The sequence below is a fragment of the Giraffa tippelskirchi genome, chromosome 4 (assembly GCF_054371585.1).
Source record: "Giraffa tippelskirchi isolate mGirTip1 chromosome 4, T2T-mGirTip1v1.2.pri, whole genome shotgun sequence".
NCBI classification, from domain to species: domain Eukaryota; kingdom Metazoa; phylum Chordata; class Mammalia; order Artiodactyla; family Giraffidae; genus Giraffa; species Giraffa tippelskirchi.
In genome coordinates, this window is record NC_137278.1 from 170972274 (window position 1) to 170984481 (window position 12208).

General features: G+C 36.2%; 1 protein-coding gene across 50 annotated transcripts in view; it reads right to left on the reverse strand.

Annotated features, from left to right (window-relative positions):
• The window catches only part of RBFOX2 (RNA binding fox-1 homolog 2), a 289290-nt gene that overhangs the window by 23400 nt on the left and 253682 nt on the right, over positions 1–12208 (reverse strand). For 45 of the 50 annotated variants that reach the window (XR_014083844.1, XM_081597018.1, XM_081597017.1 and 42 more), the window contains 2 exons: positions 5546–5638; positions 2683–2743 (listed from right to left, as the gene is read on the reverse strand). Coding sequence is in view for 49 of the 50 variants with exons in the window: in XM_081597018.1 (XP_081453144.1) it covers positions 2683–2743; positions 5546–5638 (154 nt within the window). In the remaining variant the exon portion in view is untranslated. The remainder of the gene's footprint in view (positions 1–2682; positions 2744–5545; positions 5639–12208) is intronic. The other 5 variants (XM_081597021.1, XM_081597023.1, XM_081597024.1 and 2 more) reach the window with 1 other exon arrangement.

The following is a 12208-nucleotide window of genomic DNA, read 5'->3' on the forward strand; positions in this document are numbered from 1 at the left end:
AGGACTGATGTTGAAGCTGAAACTCCAATACTTTGGCCACCTCATGCGAAGAGGTGACTCATTGGAAAAGACCCTAATGCTGGGTAGGACTGGGGGCAGGAGGAGAAGGGGACGACAGAGGATGAGATGGTTGGATGGCATCACTGACTCGATGGACATGGGTTTGGGTGGACTCCGGGAGTTGGTGATGGACAGGGAGGCCTGGCGTGCTGCAACTCATGGGGTCGCAAAGAGTCGGACACGACTGAGCGGCTGAACTGAACTGAATGGTATTCTGGGTAAAAGGAAATCTTCTTTCATTGGGATTTCCCATTGGGATTTCAATGGAGTTAACCAAGTCACCAAAGAGAGACATCAATGATAAAATTTAAGGTATGTTCCTAACTTTGGTGCATGTCTTCTGAGATTTTAATTTGTAAGAAGCATATTTACATTAATCAGATTTTTGAGCTAAAGAATACAAGACCACTACAGAACATTAGTATAAACATTTTAAGTATTTCTAAACAACATTAGGTTTGATGTCACTTTAATTTCTACATTCCCTTTTTTATATTTATAGGAATATGGTAAGTGGTTAAAAAAAAGAAAAGTTCTATTGCCCACTGATAGAGTAGCATTCCACATGAAAAATCTTAATAAATATTTCTTGAATTTTATCACTTTATAAAATTTTTATAAATAAATAAGCCATTTTATTTTTCTGAAAGATTGGCTCTTTGGTTTAATTCTTTTATAACATTGTGTCACTGCTACTCTATAAATATGTGACTAGAAAGATGAAAAGGCCAATCACCAGATTTAAATGACTATAAGCAAAGACATTACTCAAGAGAAAACCCATTCATTTGGAATCATTCCAATTGCCCATTCATTATTTTATGTGCTTACAGACATGCCTCTTCATCATTCTGCATGAAAATTTCAAAATTTGTCTTCAAATCCTACTGGAGTTGTAAAAGCACAAATGTTCTGCATTATTAGACAAGTCAGGTAACTCAAAGCCAATAAGAACATGCTGAGAATTCACCAGAAGGCACCTAGCATGCTCTTTGCAGAATCTCTAACACAGCAGCTGCAGGTTTCTAAAGTCTGCCTCCAGTAGGCTTGAGTAGTGATTTATAATAATATTAAAAAATGAACTTTTCCTTTCCTATCAGTGGCACTACTACTTAAGCACTACCTTTAAATGCATATAATGGATGCACATGATAATAATGGAATATTGTCAACAAAAGCTTGAATATGTTTAGTTTTGTACACTTTACAATGTATTTTTACAGGTGTTTATATCACTTGATTTCCACAAAACTGAAAGAGAGTGATAAATAAAATAGGCACCACTTCTGGGACAATGAGCAAGTATCAATACTATATTTCCCTGGACTTTACTTCCTAAAGAATAAGCTAAGACGGCTGGATTTTGATGACTTCTAAAGAAGAGCCTGGTGGTGCTAAAATTCTGGTTGCCACTTGATAGAGGTGAAAACAGAAACGGGTTAGGAAACTGGCCCACTGTCACAGAGTAAAATGAAGAGACAGATTGAGCAGGTGAATTCCTGTCTTCTCAATTCCAGTCAGTAGTTCTGTCTGTCCCACTGGATCTAAAGGAAATCCGACATACTTGCCTCTCTTTATTTTGTTTAAATTTGATTTTTTAAAAATCAAAATTGCAAAAACTTGTTTTTGTGAAGCAGTGAAAAGAAGAAAACAAAGGTAACTTGGAAGGTGATGGTATCTCAAGATACACCACTAGTAAAATGACTAAGGAAAATGCAAGTTGTGCTAATAAATGCAAATTATGCTATACTCTATTTGAAAAGCTGAGCTACACATATTTATTGAAGGCCAACTAATACACTCCTACTTGACTTAAGACATTACCAGCACATACTGTCATACTCCAGCAATAGAGGGAGAAACTCTTCTTTATACTCAAGATAAAATCTCATGCAGAACTCTAAAATATACAACAGTGAAAGAGGTTCTTCAAAGTAGAGCCATGGGCCTCAAGATCCAGTCCACTCAGTTTTCTTTTCCCCCCAAAGATGGTCCTGTGGAACACAGTGTACAAAACCACTCTTGTACTATAGTTTAAAATTATATCCTGTCTTACTCAGGCAACATGAATCTAGATTAAATTTGACAACCAAAGCAAAAGTTCTGTTTTTGTTAGACAAAATATTTACAGAAAAATTCCCCCTTAATGAGAAACATTTATAAAACTCACTACATAACATGTAACCATCAAATAGAAAATATTTTTATTTTTACACACACACACACCCCGTGGCTATTACCTCTAGAGCATTCCTCTAAAAGGAGAACAAGAGGTCAAGAATTATTCCACTCATGTTCAGATAAGTAGGATCTTGAACAAGCCTAACATATTACAAAGAACTACAGCAGCTAAAAGAAGGTTTTGAGCAGAAATCTCAAATTGACATGTTCACACTATATAACATGGATTTTACTGAGACTAAGACTGTAATAACTAAAAAAACTAAAAAGGTAATTTATAAAAATTAACTCTGCCAGGTAAAAAAAAATACTTCAATGTACATGAAAAAAATTGAAGACCGAAATCAAGAAAGTCTTTGAAGTTTGTGAAAAGTTCATATACCTATACAAGAATAAATGACATAAGTGACATTTTTCTGAAGATGATTCGTAACCTCTTACCATTTGCATATGGTGTGACCATCTTCTTATTGGTCATTACACGTGCTGTAGCATTATTTACCTACAGGTACAAAGTAGAAAGGAGGGGCAGGGAGGAAGGAAACCACGTTAGGGAACATGGAGGTGCTCATTCAATAACAAAATATTCAGTTTACAATGCAAATTTCAGAGATAATTTATTTAAATAATTAATATAGCAATATAAAATATTAATATATAGTATTTTAATTAAAGTGTTCATTAAATGAGGCTAACAAGAGTAAAATACAGTTTCTTGGTCTTCAAATGGAAAACTAGGGCAACTTTACCATCCAGGACTCCAAAGAAAAAGTACATTTGCAAGTTCTTTGGAGATCTTTTAACAGAGAAGTCTCTGCACTGAAGAAAATATGGAAAAAATTGGAAAGAGCCCTGTTTGCATGTGAACTTTGAAGTTCATTAATAAAACAGAGGCTTGCTACATTGGTTCAGGAAACAGATTTACAGGAAGATAGGAGAAAAAAATCGGTGGATCTGATCTGTTCTCATGTTTATCATCGTTTACATGCCAGTATAAAATTTTACTGTTTGAGGTCACTAAAAATGTATAGGAACTTAGATTCCTGTGTTGACAGGCTTTAGGACTATTTTGAATTTTCTAGATTATGTGCCCTACTCATTTAAGAAAGTTTTCAGAAGGCTGTTAAATCAGGCACTTAGAAGAATTGAAAAAAAAAGCTTTATGTTTCTTTTGTTTTATGGTACTCTCTACCCTCATTACAGAACTGCATAATTAAAGCATTCTCAGTGCTAAGGTAAGTAGGTATTATAAAGATGGTGCTGATGAAGAAAAGATGAATGGAGCTTAGAAGCCAGGACCCTGTAGTCAGTTCAGTGTCAGAATCAGCTTCAAAGTTCTTGCAAGGAGGGTAGAGCCTTACCACAGAACCTGGTTATATACTATGTTGTCAGGCACATACAAACAGACCAATTTTTTAAAAGAATTATAAAAAATAAAAATTATACAAAATGTTTTATTTCACTCTGGGGATTTATATTTAAATTTGAATAGCGATAAATATGCTACCAAAAACTCCACCAATTTTAGGTGGAGTTGGAACCAAAAATGTTTTGTGTTTTTTTAAGATTTGTATAGTGATCACCTTCCTATGTGAGAAAAAGAGCTTGAAACTTCATTTACTCTAGTTTGCCCACAAAATCATATCAACATTTCACATTGAAAAAGAAAGAATGGGATACAACAATGATGAGACTGAGAGCATGCAGTTAAAAAACACACACACACAAATAAAAGAAAGAAAAAAACAATCAATTTTGGAGAGACGGGAGAAAGTGAAGAGCGAGGCTCTCACAGACAAGGATTAGAATGGGGCAAGAGCTTCCACTAGCTGCTAGAGCAGAAAGCACCCAAGCACTGAAAGGAAAAATGGTCAGAACCAATCAGAAACCACCAGTCAGCAAAGAGACCAATAGCTGCACAGAACAGAGAAGGGGCGGGAAGGACTAGGGCGGAGGATAGGAAGAGAGCGTGGGTCAGGAGAACAAAAAAAGCAAGGGAAGAAAAGAGAGAAAGTCAGGAAGGCTGTCACAGGCAGGAGAGAGAGCTGTCAAGGGCAAAGAAGGGACAGTCATAGCTACAAACAGAGGTCTGGGAAAGAGGACAAGGAGGAAAGGAAGTAGGGGCAGGAAGTGCATTAATAAAACCAGCCAAACTGGAGTTCAGTAACTCTGAGTAAGATGTGCAAGGGGAAAAAAATCACCATGACGTCAGTACTCAAACAGCTCAGACGGCTACAAAACAATATGTACATCCAGAGTCCAGGCGGCATTACTCAACAGCATTGAAAATAAAAGGGGGAAAGGAAAAGGAAGAGGAACAAGTCAAATCACATTTTGTAGTGTTAATGTGAGATGGCAGATGGACTTTTTCTTTCTTATTTGTTTGTAATTACATTTTTAAAAAGCTTCTTCTCTAGTGCTTTGGTTTCACTTACCGCCAACGGGCACCATCGCCAGCATTGTGTATAGTTACCATGGAAAGAGTGAGTCAAGTGAAGGGCCCTAAATGCTAAACCATTGGAAAGGGAAGGGGGGAAAAAAAGCAAAATATGCAGACATCTTACTCAAAATGGTGGCTTTTATATTTCATACTTTTAAAAACTGGGAAAGGGGAAAGGAGCCAGTTAACCTTCACCACGTGATGAAAAGGGCCAGGGAGCACCAGGTGGCCAACTCAGTCTCAGTTTTAGTACCTGCTACAGGTGGCCACCCAACCCTCTGCTGGAGAATTTTATCCAGTAATTGCTGAAATTCTGGATATTAAATATATTTAAAAACCACGTGAGTTTTGGATTCTTTCCTCCCCACCTCCCAACCTCTACGATCTTTTATTCCTTACTTATTACATGCAGGTGGAGGCAAACTGGACTCCCAAGAGAGAGAGGATACTGGCTGGCCCCTTGATTCATTACAGGACACATTTCTAAACTGGACAGTTTTTAGGCGTTTTCAACGTTAGCTTTATTTTGGCCTGATTACAGGACTTCAGAGTCTCGCAAACCGAAGCAAAGGAAAAAAATCAAGAGTAGAAGGATGAACATTTCAGAGGAAAAAAGTAAATGAAATCAAATACATATACATTCGCACACAGGTAAATTGAAAGGAAAACCCCAAAACAACCAAAAAATGGGGGGGGGGATAGAAGTGTTACTTTTACAGCATTTTAGTGCAAGAAAGTGAAGGACACAGAGACACAAACACACACCACAAACAAGACAGGGTTCCAAATGTGAAATAAGTGAGGCAATACATAAAAAGAGAAATAAAAATATAAACCAGAAGTTGAATTATTGAAGACATGCACCTCGATTTTACGGCCCTCTACCACGGTGCCGTGTAATTTCTCCCTGGCCCTGTCTGCATCAGCACTATTCTCGAAAGTTACGAACCCGAATCCCTGCATGCAGCGGGAGAAGGGGGGAAAACATGCATATCGTTATATTGAAGTACTCATCTCTCGGTAAATAGAAAAAAAAATATCACAGTATGAAACCGACATCAGCAACAACGCAGCAATACTCTCCCAAAGTCACATTGTTGGTCCATGCATATTTTGTAAAGGGAAATGAAATCCAATAAAAGGATAAAGAACTATAGTAGTAGTGATAATAGTAATAATGTGATTAACAACAATAATAACAATAATGAAATAAAACAAAAAGCATGTGAGGCCAGACCAAAACTGAGGTATAGAGTTACTCGGGTCAAACTAGTCAACCAAGAATCTCAACATTTAAAAATAATCCTTTCTTTCTCATTTCATGCTGTTAATGTAGATGTCCCTTTATCTAATACTAAAAAATAATCAAATCTATTATTCCTTAGCAACTTCTATATGAAGCTTGATATCTGGGTGCCAGCTTCATATAATGAACTTGTTAGGAGGTCTAACCATTTTAGCTTCACTTGGCCTATGGCTTTACAGCACCATCAATTGCTCTGGGAACGGGATAATTTAAGACATAGTGTGGATGTTTGATTCGCGGGTACTGGGTGTGGGAGAGGAGAGCACTCATGTTCGTCTAAGCAAATGAAAAGACCATTAGGCAGTGGCCAATTATAACTTTTCTTCAATGTGAATTTTAAATGAACAGATTGACACAAGAGTAAGAATATGTTCAGCTGGAGTTCAGAAATTGCTTATCCAGATCTGCCTAAATTATACATCTGTTAAAGCCTACTCAATGTGTTTGTTTTTTTCCATATGTAGAGAGAAAAGGAATAGTCAGAAGACAGTGGGAGTGAGATCTAGTTAGTGACATGAACTGCATACTATTCAACAGGAAAGAATACCATAGAACGGCAATATAGTTGCTACTGAGTTAGGATTAATTTATTTGTCCACCGTAGATGCAGGAAAACAAACAAACCATGAAGCTTTAATTCATTAAGCAGAACACACAGGAGACCAGGGAGCTAACCCACTTTACTCCTTTGTGTGTACGCGCGTGTGCTGTCGCTTCAGTCGTGTCTGACTCTGCGATCCTATGGACTACAGCCGCCAGGTTCCTCGGTTCATGCGATTCCCCAGGCAAGACTACTGGAGTTGGATGCCATTTCCTTTACTTCCTTTGTTTACACTGTATCTGAAAAGCCAGTCTGAGTCATCATCCTACTACCAATTTCAACACCAGCAGGATTTACTATATACTGCAGGACTATTTCAAAAAGCACTACATCAGCTTCATTCTAGGTGCTTTGTCCTTGTCTCTCTACTCAGCAACTACAACAATTTCTCAAGCTATTTACATCTGTAGAGTGGTAACTTCTTAGAATTTTCGGAGGCTGTCCTCATTTCTCAACAGCTTCACTGTCCCTCTAGCATTCTTTGAATATTCCATTGTAGGATAACCTGAACCCTTTATTTTTACTGAAGTTCTACTTTGCTGCTTAATCCATGAGCACTCCTATATATGTGACGCATATTCTTAACTGAGATGGCCAACAATGTGCACTGCTCGATAAGATTTTATAAAAGCAATTCCATCATTCCGAAGGATCTGATGACTCAACATCTAAATGATTATACAATTGGGTAGCAATCCGTGGAGGATTCCAATGGATTACCTCCACCTTCAATCTGGCTATCTAGAAAGTGAAATGCCAAGCTGAAAAGAATTTTTTTGTAAAAAATATGTAGCTTCGGATGTAATACTATGGGTAATTTTAATTAAAAATGTTCCTTTAAAATATGTATGTGTTGAAAATATCAATGGAAACTCATTTTCAGAAACAAATTTTGATATCAAGATGTTATAGACACTTTGACAACTCAAGTTGTACAAGGGCAAGCTACTAATTAATTATTCCATCTGTCACACTAGCATCTGATTAAGGCAGAACCAGTTCTCCAATCCTGGAGAGCCCTCCAATAGGAAAGTCAAACCTTTTAAAAAAGGTTGCAGATTGCGATGAGGTTTTGTATCACATTGTAGAAGTACTATAAGCTGTATTCCAACTGATTGTCACAGCGTCATACATTCATTTGATACCTTCGGTTAAGTTAGTGAACTATAAATTAGCAATTGGACAGCAGATTATATAAAAGCTAGCACCTAAGTTTTTAATTCTAGCATTGACTATCTGTATCTATATACCCACATACATACATACAGACTTGTCTTTTAAATACACCTATGGGTAGAAAGGATTAACCTGTTGGTCTCCTTTTGAAGTAAAGACATGGAGTCAACCTGAGGTTAAGGACTCAAGCATCAACAAAGTCCAGAGCAACAGCAAGGTCCTCTTCCTTCTGTGTAGCTTTTTTCTACAGCTAATGGTGAGTAAATTAGAAATTACGCTTTGAAATCTAAGTTCTGAATTCCATTGACTCAACTACATTAGTCCCATAGTTCTAATTTCTGCTTTCAAATCTAACTGTTAAATGTGTTCTGTGATCCTCCTTTCTGTAATGTGTTGATGGGCCATCTGTGACACAGTGGCTGCATGGTATCATAAGCATTGGCAGCTCATGGTCAGCAAATGACAAAATTTAACATTGAAGCCTGCAGGTATAAGATTTTTTTCAATATGACTTTAGTATTCTGGAACAAAATTTCACTTTTAAATGTTTCAAAAATGTTTTATAAGGAAAGGTACTTAGAAACTAAAGGAAATTCTAATTAAGATACCAAAGACTTAAAAATGAAGCCATCTTTACAGGAATATTTACTAGAGTAAGAGGAGGAAGAAGGCTTTGTTGATAACTTTGGGACTTCCTGATAAGAAACACAGAGGTAAGAGGATTTCTTTCTTTCCTTCAAAGGTAAACAGACCTTATGTCAGGCAGAGAAACAGCCCCCCAGCTGTCCATGTCCTAATCCCCTGTGAATGTGTTCCCTTACAGGGCAGAAGGGGTTTTGCAGATATGATTAAATTAATGACCCTGAGATAGGGAGATGATCACGGATTATCCAGGTGAGCCCGAAATAATCGCAAGGGTGCTTACAAGTGAAAGAGGAAAAGAAGAGAGTTAGAATCGAAAGGCTGGGCTGGCCATTGCTGACTTTAAAGGTGCATGGGGGGCTTACAGGCCAAGGAATGTGGGCTGCCTCCAGAAGCTGACCAAAACAGGCAGTGGAGCATCCATCGGTTAGCGCCACCTGAAGGAGCACAGCCGCTGACACCTTGATTTTAGCCTAGTGAGACCCTCTTTGGACTTCCGATCTCTGAAACTGCAAGATAATTAATCTGTGTGGTATTAAGCCACTGTGTTTGTGATAATTTGTTTAGAAGCACTAGGAAATTAGGATACACCTCTCAGGATTAAGGTCTGTGATAAGGCAGGGGAGAAGCATCACCAGCATTTCTGGAGTACTGTTTTTAAGTACTTTTGTCTTGAGTGGAAATTTCAAACAGGTGATTTTCCATTAACTCAGCTTCCTGCCTGCTTATCTGTCACATTTACAATTTGGTTTTATGAATATTAACTCAAAGTTTGAAAAAAATTTAAAGTACTGCTTCTTTAATAAAATTTACCCATTTTTGAAAATGTGTCAGGAATTGAGCTAAGGATATTCACAGACTTATAATAAAGTTACTAACAGTAAAACTCGCTTCCAAGAAATTATGCTTAATGTCTCTTTATTCTTAGAAATCTAATTCATATTAAGTCTGGTCATTTGGATCTCTTGCTTTGAAAAAAAAAATGCATACAATCATATCTAAACCCAATGGTTTCCTCAGAAGAGCTTCAAAATGATCATACATTTATCAAATAGGAAAATGTAATAACTCTCCGAATAGTCACAGACTCTTAACAAGAGTAACTATTTCAGGTATGTAAGAAGATCAAGAACAGGAAAGCAAAAAGTAAACTTTTATTTTTAATTAAAAAATTTATGTTGACACATTTGCCTATACCAGCACTATCTGATAGAACTGTAACATAAGCCACATATATAATTTCAAATTTTCTTCTAGCTACAGTAAAGTAAAAATATGTGAAATGAATTTCAATAATGTATTTTATTTAAGCCAGTATATATGACATAATTGTAACATGGCATCATTATAAAACCACTATTAGTGAGATGTTTAAGATTCTTTTTTTGATCTAAGTCTTTGAAATTGGCATCTATTTTATACTTAAAGCACATCCTCAATTTAGACTTGCCACATGTGGAATGGTCAGTATGGCCACTGCACTGGACAATACTCTTACCTAAGGTTCTTGGCTCCCAAAGTTCTTCTATGTTAATAATTTAAACATATCAGTGTTACATTCATGATTTACCAGCCAGCTTAGCTGTCTTTTGGAAATTAAGAGATGCTGTATTTATCAGGTGTATGGTTGTGGTTAAAACTTCGACAGAGTGTGACAAAAATTTTATTATCTGCCTTGACATCCATTTGTCATCAAGGGCACACAGGAGCCGAATAACTGTCACCTTTTTAGTCTGGCCTCAGACTGCAATAAATAACAAGCCAATAGGATGAGCATTGTAAAAATATCTTAAAATTGTATAATCTTTGAATTTTTCCATCTCAGAAGAATGAGAAAGAAAATTTACCATGTAACTTTTAAGGGAGAAATCAAAAGCAGATGGTTCTCCTGGGTATGGCCAGAACACAGAAATTAAAAAATAAATAAAAGAAAAATAAAACTAAAACCCATAAAATGGTAACAAAAGAAAATAAACTAAGACTTTTGGAATTACATGCACTGTTAATTCAGTTTTAAATATAATGAAAACATTTCATTTCAGCATTACCCATCAAAGTTTACCAAGAATCACAAAGGCCTACTTAGTGCAATTTCAAAGACAGTCTTTCGACCATATTTAGAAATAAATAATTTCCCTTTGCATAAAATCAAGAGCCAGGGAAATAGGAGAGAAATTACAGCACACTTCTTGTGTCTGATGAATGGGAATAGACATTTTATCTTCCCAAACTCCAGTCTAAACTATAGCTTAACCAAAACCCAGATTCCCATCATTCCAGAAAGCCACCTGAGAGAAGTAATGAGAACACATTAACTAAAAATCCACTAGAAATCTCAATAATTGTTGCTGTGCTCTATTTTGCAGTCCTTTAGTGGACTTAACAATTGACACTGTCTGAGGAAGTACAGAGCTTCTACACAGTCAGTATTTGTAAGACATGTCCCTTCAAAAGTGACAACTGTACTTAAAAGTATGTTGACAAAACTCTATGGAAAATCTAAATATTAGAATCTGTGTATTCCTTTTAAAATAAGCTTGATAATTATCACAAATGAATTGCTATAGGGCTGGGTGATGGTGAACAGGATTGTGGAAGGTCTGAATTTTAACAATGGAAGAAACTTTTGAAAAACTGCTCAGTCATTGAAAGTGTCTAGCAGACAGTATAAGGTTAAGAGTATTGGTTGTTGAATCAGGTGACCACTTTTTAAGAGTTCTGTTTAAGATTCTATGTGAGATTGCTATATTTAAAATGGCTAACCACCAAGAACCTACTGTATAGCACAGGAAACTCTGCTCAGTGTTATGTGGCAGCCTGAATGGGAGGTGGGTTTGGGGGAGAATGGATACATGTATATGTATGGCTGAGTCCCTTCACTGTTCACCTGAAACTATCACAACATTGTTAATTGGCTGTACTCCAATACAAAATAAAAAGAAGTGAAAAAAAAAAGATTCTATGTTAAGAAAAATGACTGGAAGGAACTACATGAGAATATTGTGAATATTCTCTTTAATGAACTATGTATGGCCCCCTTCTCATTAAACATCATGTTTTCCTTTTATAATGATTTTTTTAAAGGGTGCTTTTTAAAAATTGTTACTTAAAGGATCTATGAGGAGAGTGAAAATATAATTTACTGTTCAAACTAAGACACTTTGAGGGAGAAAGGGGACATTAACAATTATGCTAAAATAACAGGTATAAGCTAGAACAACTAGGTATAAAATAGGATATATGGCTGCTCCTGCCATACATTATCTTCTTATTGTTTGTATTAATACTTTGTCATGACTGGTGAAATCTGGAGGATCAGTAAAGCTATGCATATCTGTATAATCATTTTTTAGATTGTATTTGAGTACATTAGTTAATTTTTTTGGTAGGGGTACCATTTTCATCATATATCCTAATTGAACATTTTCAAAAGGATAGTCTATCTTTATTTCAGTTAATCATAGAAAATTAAGTACAGGTGACTTTATGTATGTACAAAGGAGTAGCAGGTAAAAGGAAGGTTTAAAAAAAAATCACATGAAATAATTTAAATAAATATGTATGTATATGCCTGTTAACGAAATAAATTCATTTCATAAAAGCCAAATTCAGAATATGCAGGTCAAAGGAGAAAAAAGGAAAGTAGTCAACAACAAAGAAGCAACTACTTTCTGGAACACAGAAATCATACTACCCAGGCAAGCTAAAAAGGTAGGCTATTGGTAGGCAGGGAAGAAACAGGTATGGCAGCAAAAGTATTCATTTTGTTTTTAAAGGGGTATATTCTCAAACCCGGGTCCAA